Genomic DNA, 25,538 nt, shown 5'->3' with positions numbered 1-25,538 from the left:
TAAGTTCTTTATAGTTCGGATACGAATCATGGAACACTACAACAACAAAAAAAAATAGAGAAATTTTCAAAAAAAAAATTTTTGGATACGAGCCTTTTATCTGATATGTCATTTGCAAAGTATCTTCTCCCTCTCTGTTGGCTGTCTTTTGGTTTTGTCGACTGTTTCCACTGCTGGGCAAAAGCCTTTTATCTCGACAAAGTCCCAATAGTTCATTTTTGCCTTTGGAGATGTGTCTAGTAAGAAGCTGCTGCAGCCGCGGTCAAAGAGGTTGCTGCCTGTGTTCTCATCTAGGACTTTGATGGATTCCTGTCTCACATTTAGGTCTTTCATCCATTTTGAGTCTATTTTTGTGTATGGTATAAGGAAATGGTCCAGTTTCATTCTTCTGCATGTGGCTGTCCAATTTTCCCAACAGTATTTGCTGAAGACTGTCTTTTTTCCATTGGGTATTCTTTCCTCCTTTGTCGAAGATTAGTTGACCACAGAGTTAAGGGTCTGCTTCTGGGTTCTCTATTCTGTTCCACTGATCTATGTGTCTGTTTTTCTGCCAGTATCAATCATACTGTCTTGATGATTACAGCTTTGTAATAGAGCTTGAAGTCCGGAATTGTGATGCCACCAGCTTTGGTTTTCTTTTTCAACATTCCTTTGGCTATTTGGGGTCTTTTCCGGTTCCATGTAAATTTTAGTATTATTTGTTCCGGCTCTATGAAAAAAGTTGATGGTATTTTGATAGGGACTGCATTGAATGTATAGACTGCTCTAGCATAGACATTTTAATATATTTCTTCCAATCCATGAGCATGGACCATTCTTTCATTTCTTTGTGTCTTCCTCAATTTCTTTCATGAGTGTTGCCTAGTTTTCTGAGTACAGATCCTTTGCCTTTTTGGTCAGGTTTATTCCTAGGTATCTTATGGTTCTGGGTGCAACTGTAAATGGGATCAACTCCTTATAATCCCTTTCTTCTGTTTCACTGTCAGTATACAGAAATGCAACTGATTTCTGTGCATTGATTTCTGTGCATCCTGCCACTTTGCCGAATTCCTGTATGAGTTCTAGCAATTTTGGGGCAGAGTCTTTTGGGTTTTCCACAGAATATCAAGTTATCTGCGAAGAGTGAGTCTGACCTCTTCTTTCCAATTCGGATGCCTTTTATTTCTTTTTGTTGTCTGACTTCTAGTACTATGTTGAAGCGGTGAGAGCTGACATCCCTGCCGTGTTCCTGACCTTAGGAGAAAAGCTCTCAGTTTTTCCCCAATGAGAATGATACTTGCTCTGAGCTTTCTGTATATGGCTTTTATGATATTGAGGTAAGTTCCCTCTATCCCTACACTGTGAAGAGTTCTAATCAGGAAAGGATGCTGTACTTTGTCAAATGCTTTTTCTGCTCTTCATCTATTGAGAGGATCATACAGTTCTTGTCCTTTCTTTTATTAATGTAGGGTATCACACAGATCAATTTGCTGATATTGAACCACCCTTGCAACCCAGGAATAAATCCCACTTGGTCATGGTGAATAACCCTCTTCATGTACTGTTGGATCCTGCTGGCTAGTATCTTGGTGAGATTTTGGCATCCAAGTTCATCAGGGATATTGGTCTGTAACTCTCCTCTTTGGTGGGGTCTTTGTCTGATTTTGGGATCAAGGTAATGCTGGCCTCACAGAAAGGGTCTGGAAGTTTTCCTTCCATTTCGATTTTTTGAAACAGCTTCAGAATAATAGGTATTAATTCTTTAAATGTTTGGTAGAATTCCCCTGGGAGGCCATCTGGCCCTGGACTCTTGTTTGTTGGGAGATTTTTGATTACTGCTTCAATTTCCTTGCTGGTTATGGGTCTGTTCAGGTTTTCTATTTCTTCCTGTTCCAGTTTTGGTAGTTTATACATCTCTAGGAATGCATCCATTTCTTCTAGACTGCCTAATTTGTTGGCAAATACTTGCCCATAATATGTTGTTATACTTGTTTGTATTTCTTCCATGTATTTCATTGATTTCTGCTCCAATCTTATTTCTCTTCTCCTGCTGGGTTTAGGCTTTATTTGCTGTTCTTTCCCCAGCTCCTTTAGGTGTAAAGTTAGGTTGTGTATTTGAAACCTTTTTGTTTCTTGAGAAAGGCTTTTACTGCTATATACTTCCCTCTTTGGACTGCCTTTACTCCATCCCAAAAGTTTTGGACAGTTGTGTTTTCATTTGTTTCCACGAATTTTTAAAATTCTTCTTTAATTTCCTGGTTGACCCATCTATTCTTTAGTAGGATGCTCCTTAGCTTCCATGTATTTGAGTTCTTTCCAAATTTCCTCTTGTGATTGAGTTCCAGTTTCAAAGTATTGTGGTCCAGAAATATGCAGGGAATGATCACAATCTTTTGGTACCAGCTGAGACCTGATTTGTGACCCAGGATGTGATCTATTCTGGAGAATGTTTCATGTGCACTCGAGAAGAATGTCTATTCTCTTGCTTTGGGATGGAATGTTCTGAACATATCTGTGAAGTCCATCTAGTCCAGTGTGTCATTCAAAGCCCTTGTTTCCTTGCTGATCTTCTGCTTAGATGATCTGTCTACTGCAGTGAGGAGGGTGTTAAAGTCCCCTACTATTATTGTATTATTATAGATGTGTTTCTTTAATTTCATTATTAATTGGCTTATATAATTGCACTCCCATGTTAGGGGCATAAATATTTACAATTGTTAGATCTTCTGGTTGGATAGACCCTTTAATTATGATATGGTGTCCTTCCTCATCTCTTATTACAGTCTTTGGTTTAAAATCTAATTTGTCTGATATAAGAATTGCCACCCCAGCTTTCTGTTGATGTCCACTGGCATGATAAATGGCTTTCCACCCTCTCACTTTAAATCTGGAAGTGTCTTTGGGTCTAAAATGAGTCTCTTGTAGACAGCTGATTGATGGGTCTTACTTTTTTATACAGTCTGATGATACCCTGTGTCTTTTGATTGGGGCATTTAGCCCATTTACATTCAGAGTAACTACTGAAAGATAGGAATTCAGTGCCATTGTATTACCTGGTAAGTGACTGTTTCTGTATATTGTCTCTGTTCCTTTCTAGTCTGTTACTTTTGGGCTCTCTCTTCGCTTAAAGGATCCCTTTTAGTATTTCTTACAGGGCTGGAACCTTTTTAACTTTCCTCCTATTTTGAATGACATCGTAGCTGGATAAAGTATTCTTGGCTGCATATTCTCCTCATCTAGCACCCTGAATATATTATGCCAGTCCTTTCTGGCCTGCCAGGTCTCTGTGGCTAGATCTTCTGCCAGTCTAATGTTTCTACCCTTGTAGGTTACGCACCTCTTGTCCTGAGCTGCTTTCAGGATTTTCTCTTTGTCTCTGAGATTCGCAAGTTTCAGTATACACAATGTCTATTTCAGGGTGCTGACCTATTTTTATTGATTTTGAGGGGCGGGTTCTCTGTGCCTCCTGGATTTAAATGCCTGTTTCCTTCCCTAGATTAGGGAAGTTCTCTGCTATAATTCACTCCAACATACCTTCTGCCCCCTCCTTTCCTCTTCTTCTGGGATCCCACTTATTCTAATATTGTTTCACTTCATGTATCACTTATCTCTTGAATTCTTCCCCTATGATCTAGTAGTTGTTTCTCTCTCTTTTACTCAGCTTCTTTATTCTCCATCATTTTGTCTTCTGTATCACTAATTCTCTCTTCTGTCTCATTTACCCTAGGAGTTATAGCCTCCATTTTTTTTTGCATTTCATTAACAGCCTTTTATTTCAACTTCATTAGGTTTCAATTCTTTTATTTCTCCAGAAAGGGATTCTCTAAGTGTCTTCTACGCTTTTTTTCAAGCCCAGCTAGTACCTTTATAATCATTATTCTGAACTCTAGTTCTGACATTTTACTTGTATCCATTCTGATTAGGTCCCTGGCAGTCAGTACTGCTTCTTGTTCTCTTTGAGGTGAGTTTTTCCATCTTGTCATTCTTACAGAAAGTGGTCTTGCTATTATAGAGTTGCAGCTATTCTTTTCTTAGATCTCCAGTTGAGTTCACAGGTGTTCAGAATGACTGGATAGCTATCTCGCTAAATTCCTGGTACCAGATGAAAACTAAGGTCTCCTACTCCTCTGTCATCTTGGACTATCTGCCAGTGTTCAGTGATGTACTTCCAATAGTGCGTAAGAACTGAGCACTATTTGCATAGCATCACGCTAGATATTGTGCACAATACAAAAATCAGTGGAAGTAATGTTAATGTTCTCAAGAAATACATTATGGAGGAAAAAAAATCTCACTACCTGTCATTTAATTAACAGCACGTATAGAAATAGTACGTGATTACGTGTCAAAATAATTGAATGCACGGCTTAAATTCAGACTTCAAAAGTTAGAACTTAAAAAGGAAGAGATGAGGTCAGGGATATTTCAGAAATTTAGAAAGAATCTGGTCTGTACTTATTCATCTACACACTTGGATGCCTACCATACGTCAGCATAAGCACTCAAGAATCACTAGAAACTGCATTTACTGCTTACTGTATATTAGGTACTTGGTCATATTACATGTATAATCTTAACTGTTACAACAGCTCTCAGACTGCTACTATTTTGCATCTATTTTACATCTATTTCAATACACCTGTAATGTGCAGGAATGAATAATGTGGGCAGAGAGGTATGTAAGGGCCACATTGCCAATGAGTTTAGGTAGGTCCCTAAGAAATCCGAACTTTATACAGGGGCTACAAAATATATTTTACAGGGAGAGAGATTAGGTACTTTATTTTAATATTATCCCTCAGAAAGCAGCACAGAAGAATAGTTGGAAGCAAGAGTAAACAGGAGACACAAAAACTTAAGTTACTGCACCACCTATGCTAGTGAAGCTATGGAGAAACGATCCATCACACATTCCTAGTGGGAATCTAAAATGGTATACCCAATCTGGAAAACAGTTTGGCAGTTTCTAATAACACTAAATATGAAAATACCAAATGACCCAGTAATTGCACTCTTGGGCATTTATCCCAGAGAAATGAAAACTTGTATTTATATAAAAAAATCTGTACTTTATGGTTCATAGGTCCTTCATTCATAATAGCCCCAAACTAGAAACAACAGATGCCCTTCAACAGGTTAAATAACTGTGGTATATCTACAACATAAAATATTACTCAACAAAAAAAGGGACAAACTAATGCTTTATGGCAACAACTTGACTGAATCTCAAGGAAATTATGCTGAAAAAAAAAAAGTCAAACTCAAAGTTTCATATGGTATATAACATTCTAGAACTGCCAAAATTATGAAATGACAAATGGAAACCAAATTAGTGGTTGCCAGGAGTAATGAATGGGAGTGAAGAAAGAGGAGAGTGTGGCTTATAAAAAGACAACAGAAGAGATCTGTTGGTCACAGAACTGTTTTGCATCTTGTAGTGGTCAATACATAAACCTACCCATGTGAATAACTGAATAGAACTAAATACATGCACACACAACACAAATGAGTACAAGTAAAACTGGGGAAATCTAAGTTAAGATCTGTGAATTGTGTTAACATCAATACCCTGGCTGTGATATTGTACTACAGTTCTGCAAGATGTTACATTTGTGGGAAACTGGGCAAAGGGCATATTGGGATCTTTTGGCATTATTTTACAACAGCACGCCGATCTACAATTATCTCACATTAAAATTACTACTTTAAAAAAAGATCATCACAATAATCCAAATAAGAAGTTATGACAACTTTAAGACTGTGACAATGAAATGTATCAACGTACTTTAGAGCAGAATAAAGATCAGCCACGTAAGATAAACAGCAATAAACAGCATGTAGCTTTGGCCCACAGTAGCTCCTTCCTGAAAACACATTCTCATCCAATCATGATATGCAGAGGGAAGTAAATGCTATGACCTATGAGGAAAATCCTGTCTTTCATAATGAGCAGGCACAAACATGTCTTGTATGACTGACTTCTAGAATCTCACAGGAATTTCCCTAAAGACCATATTCTGTTACACAGGATTTCTCAACTTCAGTATTACTGACACTCTGCGCTGTATAATTCTTTGTTGTGGGAGATCACCTATGAATTGCTAAGATGTTTAGCAGAAACCCTGGCTTCTACCCAGGAGCTAGCTACCAGTAGCTACTCCCTACCCTAGTTGTGACAGCCAAAAGTGTTTCCAGACATTGCCAGATGTTCCCTGGAGGGCAAAAGTGACCCTGGTTGAGAATGATTGTGCTAGGCTAATAAAAACAAGGACAAAGAACTCAAGTTTGGGAGATAACTACAGATGGATTTCTGGGAAGTCTGAGAATTTTAACTTTAAAAAAGGTCAATACATAACTCAAGGTTGAGAAACATTACTGTAGGGAACACAAAGATGAATGATAATCGTAACTGCCCTCAGCTTAGAGTGGAGTAAGAAAAAACTTACTAAACTACAAAGCGATAAAACTACTACAAAGCAATTACTTTAGATGACAGGAGTAAGTATTACATCGGAGCACATACTTATATCCGTGTAAGAAAGAAGGCTTTAATGGGAGCCAGGACTCCATCAAGGTTTACTTAATCCTTTTTAAAGAAGTCTGTAAAAGCTAAAGGTACTGACTGAGAGTCCACACTTTGGAAATCAGGGATGGTGTGAAGACTCTTCCACACCCTTTAAGCTAACACTAGGTGAAAAGAGGGAAGAGACAGTAACTGAGGGTAAATAAATGTGGTCTGGGTTCTTGTACAAACTAACAGACAAACTAGTTCTAGCACTGATTCATCTCTAAGATGCCATCTCCCTATAAAGCATTTCAACATAAATGATCTACTTCACAGGTATTTTATTAATGTCATTAACAACTTCACCAACCAAAAAACAAATACGTCATCATCCGGAGAGGGTCCTAGCAAAACATCTAGCTATTCCAATGAATAATGGGTGGATTTCCTCCCAGTTTCCCCAAATATATATTTTTAAGTATATTCACATGAAAACGGATTTTGTTACATTCAGTACTTCATTCTTAAAACCACCGATTTTCCCTTTGCTTCACAACTAATCTGTTAAGTACTTTCTGTTACTCTAATGATTGCCAATCAGAGGATCAAGAGAGAAAGAAAAAAATCTTCAGTTTCTCTTCCTCTTTCCTCATTATCAAGAGGTTCTTAAGCTAGAGTCGGCGGCTTTAGAAAGTATATGAAACCCTTAAAACTCCAGTAAAATTTTGTGCATGTTCATTTTTCCAAGGAAAATACCCAGACTTTTCCTCAAACTTTCAAAGGCTAAGAATGCTTCCCCTGAAGCTCAAAACTGTTACTTTGTACAAAGTATTCAAGGTGTAACTTCCGTTTGGACAAAGTTAGATACAATCACAAGATCACTTTTGTCACACACTTATATTTTGTTCTAAAAATTGGAAACAAAAATTAATACTTCTAAAAAGCAGTCCTGGGGTTTCTCTTTTCGCAGTCATAGATTAAGCCTAATTTACTTGAGGACTCTTTTACAACATCAGCTGGGATGACAAGAAAACATTACAGAGTTAGAAATCATAAAACTATACCTATTGTAGAAATAACTCTCCTAGGATAAAGTGGGACAATTTGCAGTATGCCAAATTTTGGAGTATGTAAAATTGATGACCCTATAAAATTACCCATAAGTCTTGGTATAGTAACAATTGTCCATTGGTATCAAATTATAATAAGAATATTCTATGTAACAGCAGTTAAGTGACTCCTTGATATATTAATATATTCTAACAATTATAATTAAAGTGCTACAGAAAAGTAATTTCAGTATTTGTTGTGTGCCAGTTTTTGCTAAACATTCAAAATACATGAAAGCTAAGAAAAAAAGTTTGAATAGAAAGCCATGGCAAAGAAATTTACATTTGCTTTTAAATTAGTGAAAACAAGCACGCCATTTAAATTAAGCCCCATTAGAACAAAGGAGTAAAATAAATACACCTTAAAAACTGACCATCTAGTTACATTTCAATCTGAATTTGAAAAGTACTAAATCATGGTCAAATGGACAGCACAGAACAAGTTCAAAGGAATAGTAAAATACAAATACTCACCTTATATATCCACACCCATATAATATCATAAAATGATATACCCAACACCAGAAATGCCACCAACTTTATGAGAAATTTTAGAAATGCCATATAACTAATCAGGCATAGACCAATTTAGCCAATTAGCCAGTAAGAAAGCAAGTGAAATGGTTACTAAAGAACACCTCACCAAATGCTTTCCAAATGAAATTAGAGATATGAAAGAGCCAGAAGTCTTGCTAAATCTTGCTGAAAATATAAAATGTTTATTTTCAACAAAATCATATTTTACTAGACTGAATTCCTTGACAGCAGAACCCACAACCAATTCATTTCTGTATTTTTAAGATTTTATGTATTTATTTGACAGAGAAAGAGACAGCCAGTGAGAGAGGGACCACAAGCAGGGGGAGTGGGAGAGGAAGAAACAGGCTCCCAGTGGAGGAGCCTGATGAGGGGCTCGATCCCAGAATGCCAGGATCACACCCTGAGCCAAAGGCAGACGCTTAACGACTGAGCCACCCAGGCGCCCCTCATTTCTGTATTCTTAGCTTTAAACAGTGCTCAGGCATAGTGGACATTCAGTAAGATGCCCGCTGAATAAAATGACAGTTTCCTTAAGTTAAAATAAATGGTAATTACTTAAAAAAAAAAAAAAAACATACAAATGGTTCTTCTGTCACCACAACTAAAGCCACATACTCATAATGACTTCAACTGACAACAGTGAACATAATGTACCAGGCCATAAAGATTAATTATAAATCTTGCTTGTAACAGATATTATGGTTTTCATCCCAATTTGGGGGAAAGGCAACCACCCAGAGCTCTAGGGATAAAGGCTCAGGCCGAATTCAGTACCATAAACTCTATTTTCCTGGCCAGAGTTCACTGGTTAGGAATGGATATAGAACCCAACTCAAGGTAAATAGGAAAACATGCTGATTGAAGAGTCTGGGACAGCAACCTTCTCATTCTTCTGAACATACTGCCTTTACAAGAGTGACCCACACTCTCCCCCAAGGAAATTCTGCAAGACAATAATAGATATAATGGATACTCTGTCAACTGACAAGAAATCTAACCAAGGTACTCTCCCAGAATAGGTAAAAAAAAAAACTGAAGCTTTCAAGCAGTTCAAGACTATTAAATGACCTTGCTCATTAAACAAAGTCTACCTCTACCCCTTATCTGTATCCGATCTCAAGTATTGCTCTTTCTACAATAAGCTTTTTTAGCATCCAACCTTTATTCAGCCTTCATTAAAATTCTTCCAGATGTGAACACTGACAGTCCATCAAATAACTGTGAGGTTAAATAATATACACTAAAAATGAAAAGCAAACTTACCCTGTAACTTATGCATTTTGATATAGACAAACAATAATTCAATACAGACATGTATCTCATTACTATCTGGAATGAACAATTATGGATCAAGAGAAAATATTGGGTCACCACTGTTTGGGTAGGAGTATTTTTAAAAGGTATTTTACTTAATAAAGACTAAGATTCTAGAAGTCAGAAAGTCAAATAATTCTAGACCTAAGATTTATTACATTCTAAAGGATCTACCATACTAATTAGTATTAGGGTATCAATTCACTATTTACTAATATTAAATTAACATTCTGTGACTCAATTTATACATATAGACATCTATCTCTTCACAGTTTGTTTTGAAGGTATTTTGGTATTCTTCCCCAAACCGTGTTACAATGGCTACAGCAGTAGAATCTTCTAAGATATATCTGAGAGGTTTAGTAAGAAGGAAGCAGTAAACAGAAAATAATACAGACTGGAAGCAACATTTGAAAATAGGAATTGGTAGTCGCTAATATAAATAAAAGAATGAAAAGATTCAGGACCTGGAAGATAGGAAAACGATTTTAAAAGAAGCTAAAAATGAAAAATCATCATACTACCAACTTACTCTAACACCATAAAATTTACAAAGTATTTTACTATTTCCCGTCTGAATCAAGATAACAGCATTGAAATAGATACTTAAGAGAAACCAAACTGGATTAAACACACTTATACCTCATTTCATTGAATGAGGGTGTTAAAAAACGGCAATTTTGCAAATACAACTCAAATTTCTCATTCAGTTCCTCCTCTTAAGGCACTTTCAATTCAGTAGGTCACAACCAGCACCTCTTCATTTCACTGTAAGACCAGAAAATCAAAATAACACGTACAGTAGCGGCAAGTGTTATTTTTTGAGATTTCATTTACGTAGAAATATTTATATGTGTACAATTTAAACAAAATAATTCCTATGGTTGCAATCAAGAAATGTCATATGAGGTTTGGATCTCTAATACTAAACTCATTTTGGAGTATAAAGGGCAATCAAGCATAAAGCCTTCTTTGAATGACAAGCCCAGTTTAAGAGAAACAGAACCCCGAGCCTTCCTTAGAGGCCACTAGGGCACAAAAGTTATGATTTTCCAGGTGTTAAGAAATCTGAGAAAAGATTCCTGGACTATAGCTCCCATCTTAGAATCAAAGAATGAAGGTAAACAGAATGAGCTTTCCTCTCAGAGGGGGCAAAAAAGCAAAGAAATGCATAAACTCAGGTTCATAAATCGTAAGAGTATTTAATTAAAAAATAAGTCCAGAAACTAATCCAGCATAATGGGACAAAGGACTGTTGTGAAATACAGCCAGAGTATACGGGGATATTTCAGGCCTGATACATACTATACAGCATTTATTAAGCACTGCTACATGGCAAGCATTTCAAACACATTCTGATTTCCATCCCAATTCCAAATATTATAATCACTCATTTACAAGTGAAGGAATCAAGCTCAGAAAGAGTAAGTGTTACTATTACTCTCCGCCTACTGTTCTTAAGGATCACCTCTACTACTTGGCCATTCAACACTGGCAGTTCCTCAAGGCTCACAGGCATTCCTCTGTACCCTCCCCCTAGGTCAATTTCATCTATTGCTATCTCTACTTCATTGTCCCCTAAATATGTTATCTCCAGCTCAGACCTCTCCTGTGAGGAATGGTGCATCTAACTGCCAAATTGACATCTCCACTTGAATTCTAAAGCCAAAGTTTTAATCCCCACTCCCCAACTCCAAACCTGGCAAATTTCTAATGTTCTACATCATAAATAGCATCATCACTGTTGAAGCTGCATAAGCTAGAAGCCAAGAAGGTATCTTTCCCTATCTCATTCACCATCCTCGCTCTTCTCCCTCATATCTTAGGGATTTTAAGTACTCTCAAATTCATCTCATTCTCTCCACTGCCACCATTCTCCCTCCCCACTACAACTACTCAAAGCCTTCATCACGGTTTATTTAGACTACTGTAATATGCCAATTAGTCTTCCATCACTTAACCTAACCCATTCTCCACACTGAAACGAAGTGATTTCAAATCCATTCACTGTCTAGTTGCAAATTACTCTAAAGCTAAATAACAAAAATGTCTAACAATGCTATAAAGGTCCAAATCTAGCCCCAACTCTCAAATCTCTCTTTGAACTACTCTCTCCCATAGAGCAAGGGTCAGCAAACTATGGCCTGGGGACCCAATCCAGCCTGCTCCCTTATTTTTAAAAACAGCCATACTCAATCTGTTTACATACTGTCAATGGCTGCTTTGGTACTGCAACAGCAGATATGAGCAGTTATAACAGAGGCTGAATTACCTGCAAAGCCTAGGATACTTACTAACTGGCTCTTTACAGAAAGCATGCCAGCACCTTCATCAGATTAATGACCACCCACAGTGGCCTCTTTAAAGAACATACCACATTCCCTTTTCCAATATGAACACTCTATTCAGCACTAAATAATTCTTCCATCCACCCAACTATTCCCCTAGTTAAGTTCTATTAACCCATCAGATTGGACATAAAATGATACTTCTCAGGGAGGCCATTCCTTACTCTCTAGACTAGCATATATCCCAATTCAGATTAGCTACACTGCAACAGCCCCATATGGGTACTATGTTGGAATAACAGCTCCAAGCCAGAAGACTATGTTTTGAGGTGCTCTATTCAATTCCATTGGTCAGTGTGCCTATTTCTGTGCCAATACCAGTCTTACATGACAAAGGTTTACATTATCTGATAAAATAAGCACATACACCCATCACCACCACTCCACCACTTCCTTTCCTAAGTGTCCTATTCTAGGCTCTTTACTCTTCCATATATGGGATAGAATCAGTGTGTGAAATTACCTAAAAACCTGACAGTTTGAATGAAACACTGAATCCAGAGATTAGTCTGAAGAGCAGTGACTTCATAGATAGGATGGCACTAGAGTTCCCTATTTCTTTAGATCTTTTTCACTGTCTTTCAATACTCTTATTACCTTTCTACACAGTGGTTTGGGAGTTATAATAACTCCCAGGCACTGGATAATCTACCATACTTTTTTAAGTGATACCCTCTCTATTTTTACTAGTTGTTTATTGCTGATATATAGAGATGCAATTGACTTTTGGTTACTGATATATATCAAGTTATTTTGCGAACTCTTCTATCAACTAATAATTTATTTGTAGATTCTTTTTAGCTTTTACTATAAATTATCACATCAGCCAATAATGACAATTTTGTTTCCTCCATTCCAATATTCATGCTTTTATTTTTTCCTTTGAGTCGCATCTCCACATAATACTGAATAAAGTGGTGATAGTGTGTACATTATCTTGTTCCAGGTTGGAAAAGGAATCCATTTCCCCCATTTAGGATATTTTTTGCAGATTTCACTTGTTTTCACTTAATTTCATATATTGTTGCATGTTTTTTGCTATTACATGGCTAAAATCACTTATCTAAAACCCTTGAGGAAAACAGGTTTTAGAATTTGGGTATTTTTAGACATTAGTCATAATGTACAGCACAAAAAATGTCAATTATGTAACCCCATTAAATTGTGGGTAGGTACACTCTACTCAAATACACTAATATTTTTGCAGCGAACTGTACAGAAATTTCTCTATATAAAATAAATAATGGTCAAAAATAGCCTCAAATCAGATTCTGCCATCAAGAACAGGTCAAATCAGATTATGCTGCAAAGTTTAAAAAAAAAAAAAAAGAACAACTTCGTTTTCATTAAGTTGTTGGATTTCAAAATTGCAGTCAAGGGTCTGCGGATCTGTATTTTATTTAGGATTCTTCCATATACACTCCTAAGGAAAACAGGACTATAATTTTCCTTTCTTATACCATCCTTGTCTGGTTCTGAAATTAAGCCTAGAGGACTTCATAGAATGAATTAAAGAACGTATTCTTCTGCCTTCTATTTGGTGGAACAGTTTGTAGAACACTGAAACAATCTGTTCCTTGAAAAGTCTTGTGGCAAATGATCTGGGCAGGGTATTTTTGCGCAAGACAGAACTATTACAACTTATTTAATAGTTATAGGATTATTCAAAGCTTTCTTATCTAGGTAAATTATATATTTTTAGGAGTTAATTTTGTTTATACTTTCTAAATGTCTTGACATAAAGTTGTTGACAGTATTCTTTTTTTAATCTGATCTATAATTATGTTCCCTTTTTCATTCTCAGTATTTAATTATGCCTTGTCGGGGCGCCTGGGTGGCATAGCGGTTGGGCGTCTGCCTTCAGCTCAGGGCATGATCCCGGTGTTGTGGGATCGAGCCCCACATCGGGCTCCTCTGCTATGAGCCTGCTTCTTCCTCTCCCACTCCCCCTGCTTGTGTTCCCTCTCTCGCTGGCTGTCTCTATCTCTGTCAAATAAATAAATAAAATCTTAAAAAAAAAATAATAATTATGCCTTGTCTTTTTTTCTGATCAATCTTGCAGGATGTTTATCTATTTTTCTAGTCTTAAAGAATCAACTTCTAGCTTTACTGATTTCTCATTTGGTCTCTGTACCCCTATAACTTTAAAACTGAGTATGCAGGGGTACATGGCTGGCTCAGTTGGTAGAGCATGTGACTCTTAATCTTGGGATTCTAAGTTTGAGCTCCACACTGGATATAGTATAGAGATTACTTTAAAATAAATTATTAAATAAATAAATAAACTGGGGGCACCTGGGTGGCTCAGTCGGTTAAGCGTCCAACTCTTCATCTCAGCTCAGGTCTCTATCTTAGGGTTTTGAGTTCAAGCCTCACGCTGAGCTTGATGCTCAGTGTGGAGCCCAGTTAAAAAAATTTAAAAATAAATTAAAAAAAACTGTATATGTACATTAGCTTTTCATCTAGACTATGTGATACCAATCTCTTCCCTTCCACCTGAAGTCCAACACAACTTTCCTTGCTCCTCTGGCCTTCCTTAACTAACTGCTTTTGGATTCAAACTAGCTCTTCAGTTTTTATTTTTATAAATGTAATGCTATTTCTCAATACCGAAATAAGGGAAGTTTCCTATCATCTCTCACCTTACTTTAGTCACAATTTTATGCCCCTGTACAAATGTTTCTCCCCACCTAATATATATTTTCTCCTTCTTCAAAGCCAGTCAAAATACCCAAAAGTGGTGATTTACACCTTTCTCTTCATGAAGTTCTCTGAAGTTAACTCTACACACTCTATGGCAATCTCTCTGCCTATAGTCTTTTAATATTTATATTTAAACAATACTATCGCAAAACAGTGAAGATACTTTTTTGTTTAACAAATTTATCAATATGTCGGGCACTGCTGTAAATAAGTATGAACTGTTTTCTCATAGCAGTCCTAAGAAATATGATTACCTCTATTTTCCTAGTTGGAAGTGCAGAGAGGTTATGCGCTTACAGTTAGTAAGTGGCAGAGCCTGAATTCAAATCCTAAAAGTCTGGCTCAAGACCATGTGCACTTAGCAATTACACTATGCTCCCTTAAATTGCTCTAGTAGTACTTTCTTAACACTGCCCCAAGCACAAGGTATGATGTCTCAAACTACCATTTAAACTCTTTAAGGGATGCATGTCTTCAACTCTTCATATCCTCAACAGCTTTTTGTACAAACTTTAAGTGTTTAGCTGGTTTTTAATGAATGCTTACTGAACTGAAACATGAGATGGCAATTACTCAAGTCCAGATGACAAAATGAAAATAATTTTTAGGCAAACTAAGTTGTACTAAACTGCTCCAGCCTTTCTGTAATGCTTAAAAAAAAAATACCATGGATAACTGTGATATAATAAAAATAAAACAAGATTAAATCAGAGAGGGAGACAAACCATTAAGACTCTTAACCATAGCAACAAACTGAGGGTTGCTGGGGGGATGGGATAACTGTGCAATGGGTATTAAGGAGGGCATGTGATGTAATGAGCACTGGATGTTATATACAACTGATGAATCACTGACCTCTACCTCTGAAACTAATAATACACTGTATGTTAATTCACTGAATTTAAATTAAATTAACTTAAAAATAATAATAAAGTTAGCCTTGGAGTGAGCTAAAGCATTTCGCTGTACATATATACAAAGTCATAAAATCTAACTGTGACACAAAACTGTATCTATGAAATTTCACTGTAATCTGTGTCTATCTTTTTTAGACCACAGGTACAGAAACCAAACACTTAAGTGACAACTGATTTAAAAATTACGTATAGATACAAAAGCCTCTAAAATACAATTTCTCCAATTTTCTTAAAATTCAAATACAATACATGAATCCAAAAATTAAGGCAATGTGTTATAGAAATGCAAGGAAATTCTAAAACAGCTCTAAAAGACAGTTGAAACTACTGAGTTAAGGCAACTAAAAGCAGATTATAAATACGACTCAAAGCCGACTCACCACTTCAATGGAAATGAAGAAAAGACGGACACCAAATGAAAAGAGGTATATTAAACAAAAGATTGAGTGGAATCAAATATATGAATGATTTGCAAGTGTGGAGGAAGAGAATCTAGGCCCATTTTTCTCTGTAGAATAAAAATAAAAATTAAAGATGAATTGCTGTAGACAGTAACTTTAAGATGAGGTGATTGTAAACACCACCATTAGTTTAGGTACCAATAAAAAAAAGAATAAAATCCTGTGTTACTTGAGATATGCCATCAATTACTAGACACATCCAGATTTAGGAGCTATAAAACAAACAAAAAACCAACAAAAAACCCCTGGATTTTAGAATCAATAAAATACTTATCTTCCTGAACTTATGATAGGGTTACACCCCAATACAATAAACCCATTTTAAGTTGAAAATATTAAATAAAAAAAGTACTTAATACACCTAACATTCTGATCATACTATAGCCTAGCTTACCTTAAATGTGCTCAAAACACATTAGCCTACATGTGCGTAAAATCATCTAACACAAGCCTATGCTATTAATAAAGTGTTGAGTATCTTGTAATTTACTGAATACTGTACTGAAAGTGAAAAACAGAACGATTGTTTACCCTTGTGATCATCTGGCTGACTGGACGTACAGCTTACTACCATTGCCCTGCATCACAAAAGAGTATTGTACTGCATCACCCTAGCCCAGGAAAAGATCAAAATTCAAAATCCTAAGTATGATTTCTACTGAATGTGTTATTGCTTTTGCACCGTCGTAAAGTTGAAAAATCCTAAATTGAACCATCCTAAGTCAGGGACCATGTGTATAGTAAAGTGACAACAAAAGACAAATCAGGTGTGAGGAGATTTAATTCAATAAGGGAACATTATTAATAAACTAACCAGAATCAGAGGCTGTGCTAAAATTTCAGAATATAAACACAAATTTGGCATACTCCTTCCCTGCACAGTGCTCACAGTTAAGAAATTAACACTAAAGGAAGCAGAGTAATAAATATCAAGTCATCGAAATACTCCTGTCTTCAATTTAGTGATTCTATTGCTGTACATTTATCCTAAAGAAATGATTGAAAAGAATAAACTTTTACGCAAACTGGACACCGCAATAAAAAATGATAGCAAAATTTAAAACCTGGAAGCCTAACCACCCAGTTTTAATATAACTTGCTAAATGGAAAACATAATAACCAAAAAGTATAACTGAAACACGATGGACAATATGAAAAAATAGAACTAGGTGAAAAAATAAAAAATACATATACGCTATTGTTGGAACCAAATAAAAACTAGGAAAAATTGGAAAGAAAACTAATGAAAAAGATGTTCAATATGTTCAAAATCTATGTTTTTTTTTTTTTAAAGATTTTATTTATTTATTCGACAGAGATAGAGACAGCCAGCGAGAGAGGGAACACAAGCAGGGGGAGTGGGAGAGGAAGAAGCAGGCTCATAGTGGAAGAGCCTGATGTGGGGCTCGATCCCGGATCGCCGGGATCACGCCCTGAGCCGAAGGCAGACGCTTAACCACTGTGCCACCCAGGCGCCCCCAAAATCTATGTTTTTGATCACAGATTGCATATAAAATAATAATACTGTATCATCAAATTTCTTGATTTTGGCATCTGTACTGTTGTTATTTAAGAGAATGTTCTTATTCTTAGGAAATAAAGTATTTAATGGTAAAAAGAGTCCAACATCTCCAACTTAATCTCACACGGCAATAAATACCCATACCAAACAGATCAAGGAAGCAGGACAAAACGTAAAGAGCTGGTAAATCTCAGTAAAGGGTATATAAAAGCTTCTTTCTTCCTGCCAACTATTCTCTAAGTTGAAATTACAACAAAGAGTTACCAAAATAATTAAGTAGACTTATGATCAAAATTGGAAAAATAACACACGCACAAAAGCAATTTAAAATGGAATGACTATAAATGCTTTATCTTCGTTAATAAGCATTAAGTAGTATCAATAACATAAGCAAATTGAGAAAAAATGCTGAAGTTTCTGGGCAGTGATAAAATGTATATGGAGAACTAGTGATAATAGGTGGAGGATGAAAGATGCCAAAGATATTTAGCTAGTAGCGTGTGTTGAGAGTACCTGTAGTAAACATGTATTAAGACTATAAACGTTAAGTGATGAAGAAACTATCAATATGGAGAATAAAAGCCTGCTGAAAGCTATCTTAAAACCATAAAAATCTTGAACAAAGTTTGTGCACACTCAAGAGTCAAGAATACTATAAAAGTGAAGGTGCTGAAGTACCACTGTGACAGATATAATGAAAATGATTAAATGCAACTTAGCATACATATTTAAGTTTTTAGTGCTTAATACCATCAGGTAAATTACTATTTACTGAAAACAGATACTGCTACTTAGAATGCTACAACTCAAACTTCAGAAAATTTTCTGCATGTCTTTAGGCAAAACACCACCATCCACAAAAAAGATTCCTAGAACTGTTAGTACATTTCCAATATTACAAATTATTAGTTTGACTATATTGTTAATATCCTTGAATGAGACAGGTATATCAAATTAATTTTGCAAAACTGATAGGTCAAGAAGGCAAAAAGAGATAAATTTTGTTTGTTTACAAACAAAAAAGAGCAAAATCACTCTATATCTGGGTTTCTATTAGGAAAACAAACATATTCACCTAGAATGATTATAATGAAGAATATGAATTCAAACTTCTACACTAAATAAGGCACAAGTAAAAAGAAGGCAATTTAAAAAGTAATGAAAATAATTCACCCTCACAAAATACTCAGAAAATTAGAGTTGCTAATTATATTTACTGAATCATATAAGGTATCCTAAGTTCTCAATGATGTCAAATTATCTTAAAAAAAATACGTATTATAAAAGGCAAAAACAAATATCTTTATAAATATCACTTACTATGAGTTAAGCTTACCTTTTTATCTTCTTTTACTTTGTGGGTTTTCTTCTTCATTTTCTTATCATCTAACTCCTGGTCTGAAGTGATTGCAGGATTATCAATACCACCTTTCCAAGTTTCAACAGGAGAAAGAAGTGGATCTTCTTCACTTCCACGATGTCTTCCTTTTCTTTTTGTTTTAGAAGTGGTAAAAGCCTCATCATCACTTGCATCTGAATGTGTTCTTCTATAGTACGACTTGGCTTTACTAAACAGGGTTTTAGATTTGTATTTGTATTTTGAAGGTCTCCTTTCCCCATGACTTTTTGACGTTCTATCAGAAAATCCATTTTCTTCATCTCCTTGGGTGTTATTTACAAATGAGTTTCGAATTTTAATAATGCGAGTCTGACTATCATCTGGGACAACATATGTCTCATCAGAATAGCCCTTCTGTTTGAAAATTGTGTCAATGGGTTCCGCATAGTTATCTGAAGGATCCATATCTTCAGGATGTGCCAAAGGCACCCGGGAAGTCTGTTTTCTTGGATTTTTACCGATACCAGCTTCAATTGTTTTTACAAGATTTGGATCCAGTTTTTTCACATTTGTCTTAGGTACAACTGGTTTAGGTTTAATAGGTGGAGGCACTTTATGGTTGCGTTCATGGTCATGACAGTTTGGGGTGCTATGAATAGGATACTCATTTCCTTCTAAATCTAATCTATATCTAGAACGGTCACTAGGTGTTGGAAGCAACTGTACATCATCTCCAATCGGGCTATAAGGAGGGGGTGCTTCTGTATCATCATCTGAATCAGGGTAGTTGTTGTATGGAAAACAGTCTCTGGGAGATGGTAGAAAAACATCCTCACTTTGATGAGTTGATTCCCTTGTAGTATCAGATAAATAGGAATTTTCTATCATATTTTTTTTCTCTAGAACATCACTGAAAAACAGTGTAAAGACCTCAGTTTGCCGATGATACTGAGATAAAGAATACAGTGCTGTAAATTTAGCAGTGATCTCAGTTGCAATGTGTTCTCCTTCAGTCATTAATTCCTTGATGGCCTCATTTTCAAAAAAATCTGCTTGGCTGTCGGTAACTGCCACCAGCTGTACAGGAATGGTGTCCTGAACTTCTGACAGAAATGCTCGAAGCATGCCCATTGATGCTTTCCGTTTGGCAGAATAAACTAATATATACCCATGAACCAGTTCATCTTTCCTTACTCCAATTGAAGAATGGTATGATAAAATTGTAATCTGTATTCGCCTCCTTTTTTCACCAATTATTTTATCAAGCATTAGGGAATTATTTTGTCCAGCTTGAGCAGCACTACAAGAATGAGAATCAAGGAAGGGTGAAAGAATAAGATCCACACTAAAGGGATCACCACACATGGCACACATGACAATTCTCAGGTCAGCTTCTGATACATCCTTACTGGTGGGAACTGGGCTCACCACATCTAAATTATGCTTAACTGATTCTAATACTCCTCTGAGAGCTTGCTTTATTTGGGTTTCATTAAATTTACGAGGATATGTACCAGGAGGTACATCTACAAAAGGGCATTGTAACTTGTTTGCCAACTGCTGCCCTTGGTGCCTGAGAATTGGTAGATTCTTACTCATAGAATCTCTCTGATTAGCCAGAATTAAAGTAAATGGAAGATTAGCCATGTACTTATCTTTTCTGATCTGAGTAGCTTCAGTTCTTATTTTTCCAATAAATTCCCCAATAAAATTCAGTGACTCAATGGAATTAAATACACAGAAGCACCCATGTGGTTTAAAGGCGGCAGTCCACAATTGACTTAAGAAGTAAGGCGACTTGGCATCAACTGGCCGAAGATCAAGTTCATAAATTTTTCCATCTAAGGCATACTCATCATCAGTGGATTGTGTTCTTATCTCATTTGCTAGTTCTTGAGCAAGGCCATCCTTCCCTAAAATGAAAAGGTTAACTTTATCTATACTGGTACTATCATGATACAACCGTAAGCGGCCATGATCCAACTGTAAAAGTCTACTAGCAAGTAATTGCTCCACTTTGATGTCCGTACAATTTTGGCCACTAAGACAGGTTTCTTTAGTGGGATGATAAACAAACCCTATGTGCTTAAGTAGAAGAGATTCCCTATCAGGTGCAAGTTTCTGTAAAGCTTTATATCTAGGCTCTTCACTCAAAACTGTATGAATTTCACTCATTTTATCTGAACTAGGTGTTGCATTAAGATCTAAATCATAAAAAAGTTCAGAGTGCTCAAAAAGCATTTCCTGAAACTCTTCTTTGGCTTTTTCAACTATTTCTCGCTGATGCCTACCATACACCTCTTTGCTATCAGCCTCAGTGATATATTTGAAGGCTTCATCCTCCATAACAAAGCACATAACTTCTTCCCATGGCTGCCCAGGTGAAATGAATTGAATTTTTTCCAAAGTCTTTTTGAATTTTTCCTTCATTTCTACCCTTCTCTTCTCTGATATTAGATGTTGTACGTGGTTCTGATAAACCTTTTCAGCTTCTAAAGTGCCCAGGAGGTCAAATGGGATTCGTCTATCATTAATTTTATCTATATGGTCAGTTTCATCCCAAGGTGTTTTTTCTAGCACCACAAAACATAACTGAAAATCTGCTCTTTTTTCCATTAACTTCAAAGCTTCTGACCAATTCAAATGTTCAATCTCTTCTAGGTTTGGCAAAAGAGTGTTAAAAGCTCTTGGTAAAGTATTTATATATTCTTCTCTCCTTTTTCTTATATGTTCTTGTTTAAGTTGTTCTATATGTTTTGAAAATGTATTTCTGGCCTTTCTTGTTCCCTCTAAGTTGATGTATTCTTCATAATCAGGATGATTTTTTAATTTATTACTAACAGTTTTCCAAGTTGCATGATAATCTCTCACAGTCTGCACAAGTTTTTCAAACTTATCTGTTGCTGTGACAACAAGTTGTCGCTGTGTTTTATAAGCATCCAGATAGGGAATAATTTTAGGCTTGCCACGAGTTTTATCCAACATTTGTACCAGTGCAGTGAAACATGTCTCAATGTTGACATTAAATCGTGCTGATGTTTCCACTACAAGAAGGTTCTTTTTGTTTGAAGCAAATGCCTGAACTTCTCTAAGATAGTGATCCACGCATTCATCACATTTAGTTGCTGCTATTATTACAGGTTTTTTTGATTTTGATAGTTGGACAAAAAGATTATTCACAAATTTAAGTTGATCATCAAACTTCCTATTGCATCCCTGACTCACATCAATGCACAGTAAAAATCCATCTACATTGAGCTTCCCTTCAGGCATTTGCTTCTGTTCAAAGTCTTGCTCCAAGCCCAGTTGATCAGTGCAAATGTACATTAGTTTTTCTGCTGACTGCAATTTAGAGGCAGCTGCACGTTTTATATATGGTTGCAAATTCGTACTCCGATGAGGCAAGAAAGTCTGGTCATCAATGAACTCTGTTTGTTCAATGACATGAATTTTGCATTCTACTCCATCTTCACCATTTTGTGTTATGTCACCCCAGTACAAAAAGTGATCATTGTTTACTACTCGTCCTCCAAAGTCAATGGTGCTAAGCACAGAAGTATGCTCTGGGTAATATTCATCTGCTTTTGAGCGTACAAATCTATTGCACAAACAAGACTTTCCAACTCCACAGTTACCTTTGTCTTTTTCAGTCCCAGAGAGTCCAACTACACTGATAGTATAGGATGGGGGGCGAGGCTCTTTGTTTTTTGCCATCATAACTCTCTTCTCATGTCTCTACATTCATAAAGATAACCAGATAGACTTCTCATTCTGAAAATAAAATCATCTCAAAATACAGATCCCAAAGTTCAGAACTAAATTTGGTTCTTTGTACTTCCCTCATTTCTGTGCAGAAAGGTCTTCAAGATCATATGGATCATCTTCCTAGAAAGAGGAAAAAAAGGACAAAACTTAATCATGAATTTCACATTACATTATAAACACACTAATGATATTCATAACAAAGAACTATAGACATTAACAACAAATATTACACGTATTTTAGGAAACCACCATAAAAGACTGCTTATGATTTACTGTTATAAAGCAAGATGACTTCAAAATTTACGACAAATCTAACAATTAAAATAACTACACACATAATTTAAGGTAATGTCTCAAAAAATTTAAAATAAGCCCCTATATACCAAATGTGCATTTTGTCTCTACCCCTTCCTATAAGTTTGAAGAAATAACTAGTCTTTTTCTCTCCTTCAATTTTCCTGCCTTCTGTGACTACAGACTATGTTTATTGATAATTAAATGTACTAGCTGCCGTAACAACTCCCTCACAACTTTCAAAAACAACCTGCTTTCTATTACACTGTTCCTCAAAACTTGTTCCCTAACACAGAATCTCATTTAAGAAGATTTTACAACTAAATAAAATTTTTCATAAAGTTTCAACACACTCCTGCAAAGTCTATCAAATTTTATGCCCCAAAACAAATTTAAAATATTCAAATACTTCAACAGGAAAACAGAAATGGACAGTTACTACAGATACCAAGAGTATTTAACTAGACCAATGTTTCCCAAACTATCAAAGTGAAGGATCCATTTTTCTTTCATAACTGCAAGTCCAGTTTTGCAAAACCCAATAAATGAAATTTTTAAAAAAACTCCAAATCCCAATTAGATTTAAGAGACATAAAATTACTGTCCAACTATTTCTAAATGTTCTTGATTTCTATATTCATTTCCTCTCAAAACAATTACAAAAGCTCATGGACCACATTTTGAGTAGCACCAAGCTAAAGAATTCTGAGATTATATACTTGAGACAATCTTTTAGAATTATTTGATATACCAGTAACATGAAATAACCTTGAAGAGTTGCATGTAATTTAGTTTAGGTTATTTACGTGAAAGCAATGAATCAGTCTTTTATAAAAGTTTTATTTGTAGATTATTCACACTCTTTTGAGGTTGAATTAAAATACATCATTTCCACCATGTCAAAGTGTCACACAACAGGGAAAATATCCACTCGTGTACATCAATATACATGAAAACTGTCTTCAATCCAGACAAAATAAAGGCAAAGAACATAGAAAAAAAGAACATAGAAAAAAAAAAAGAGGTAAGAAAGGAACCACCATTGACCTCAATTGTAAGTAAACACCTATTCAAATTATACTATACACTTACTATACTAACAACTAATGATTAAATTATTGTAACTTAAAATTATGACAAATATTTCTGGTAAAATAATATTAAAAATTAAAATTTCACATTTACTTTTGTATTTCTGAAGTGTATTCTATTAGCCTCAACTACAAATATTAGTAATATCTGCCGTATGATATTCAAACAAAGCATTTATTAGATCCACTTTCATAATAAAATAATCCTGTTGAAGGAGCAACACAGGAAGTAGAAAACCATGAATAAATATAACTGATTTCAAATCTATTAGTTATGAGTTTATGACACCAGTATAACTGAAACTGCTTTGTGTCATGGTTTCCCCACCTATAAAATGGGGCCGCATATCTATACGAATTTAAGAACTAAATCATTTTTTTAAATGTTAAGTGCCTAGCAAACAGTAAGAGTTTTAAGTATTAGAGTTCTGTGTTAGTTTGATTCTTGAGACCAGTGAAGCTGTCAAAAGATTTCTTCTAAAAATGATCAGACTTGTGACTTAAAAATATTTATGTGGCAGCAATATATACAATAATTACAAGTAAAAGAAATTAGGGCAGTCCCATCCAATCCTATTAACTCTTTTTCATTAGTAGAACTTCTAAAAAATCTTAATCTGGTTAAACTGGGTACTTGCACCCAGCACTAGGTTTAACTTTCTTTACCTAAACTGCATAAGAGAATATTTGTATTTACTGATAAGAAAATAAAGTGAATGAACTGGATAACAAAGTTATACACAGTGATAAAAAAGGCAAAATGAAATTAGTTCATGAAAACAGCACAATGATTCTATAACAATTAAGAAAAACATTGAAAACACACAGTAAAACACAAAGTCTACCTTTCCTTCCTACTAGAAAAGCAGAAAACTACAGACAATACACTTTAAGATATACATCAAAAGAAAACATACCTAGTGATTACTCTGGAGAATTTCATAATTTTCATGTTGAACAGTATAAACACTAGCACTACATGTGGCTCTTTATTAAACAAAAATCTATTCTGAAAACTAAGAGCAATTCAAAGACATATAAGATTGTCCCCCTGGGGCGCCTGGGTGGCTCAGTTGTTAAGCGTCTGCCTTTGGCTCAGGTCGTGATCCCAGGGTCCTGGGATTGAGCCCCGCGTCGGGCTCCCTGCTCCGCTGGGAGCCTGCTTCTTCCTTTCCCACTCCCCCTGCTTGTGTTCCCTCTCTTGCTGTCTCTCTTTCTGTCAAATAAACAAAATCTTTAAAAAAAAAAAAAAAGAGAGAGAGACTGTCCCCCGCCTTTCAGTTTAAGACACACAAAGTTAATAGGAAGGTTATTGGTACAAAGTCATATGAACCTGACTATTAACAGAAAATTCTCTACTACAAACCTAATCCCTTGCCTTAACAGCCACTTCTTTATTCATTTCTCTTAAATGCTTATTCCAAACACATTAAAAGAAACATTCCTGCTCTCCTACAGCATATACCGCAGAATACTGAGATACCTTTCTAAGTTATAGAGTGTAAGCAGAAATGAAAATACTCTTAACACAAAGTGTATTTTAAAAGCTACAGAAAGAAAAGGGCCTTAAAATTAAATGAAAATGAGTGGAGGCATGAAGTTATCACCTCTTCCGGAAGGCTTTTTATCTAATGAGAAATAGAACTATCAT

At 35.6% G+C, this 25,538-nt stretch overlaps 1 protein-coding gene across 1 annotated transcript in view; it reads right to left on the bottom strand.

The window, feature by feature from the left end:
* Positions 1 to 25,538, bottom strand: part of ARHGAP5 (Rho GTPase activating protein 5) — a 77,778-nt gene that overhangs the window by 42,408 nt on the left and 9,832 nt on the right. Inside the window, exon 2 of the mRNA XM_040620820.1 lies at positions 18,735 to 22,622. Within this exon, the coding sequence (XP_040476754.1) occupies positions 18,735 to 22,454 (3,720 nt within the window). The 5' untranslated portion in view covers positions 22,455 to 22,622. The remainder of the gene's footprint in view (positions 1 to 18,734; positions 22,623 to 25,538) is intronic.

Source organism: Ursus maritimus, unplaced genomic scaffold (assembly GCF_017311325.1).
Source record: "Ursus maritimus isolate PB19 unplaced genomic scaffold, ASM1731132v1 scaffold_36, whole genome shotgun sequence".
NCBI classification, from domain to species: Eukaryota; Metazoa; Chordata; class Mammalia; order Carnivora; family Ursidae; genus Ursus; species Ursus maritimus.
The sequence above is the reverse complement of the archived record's forward strand: the minus strand, read 5'-3'. Positions and strand labels throughout refer to the sequence as shown.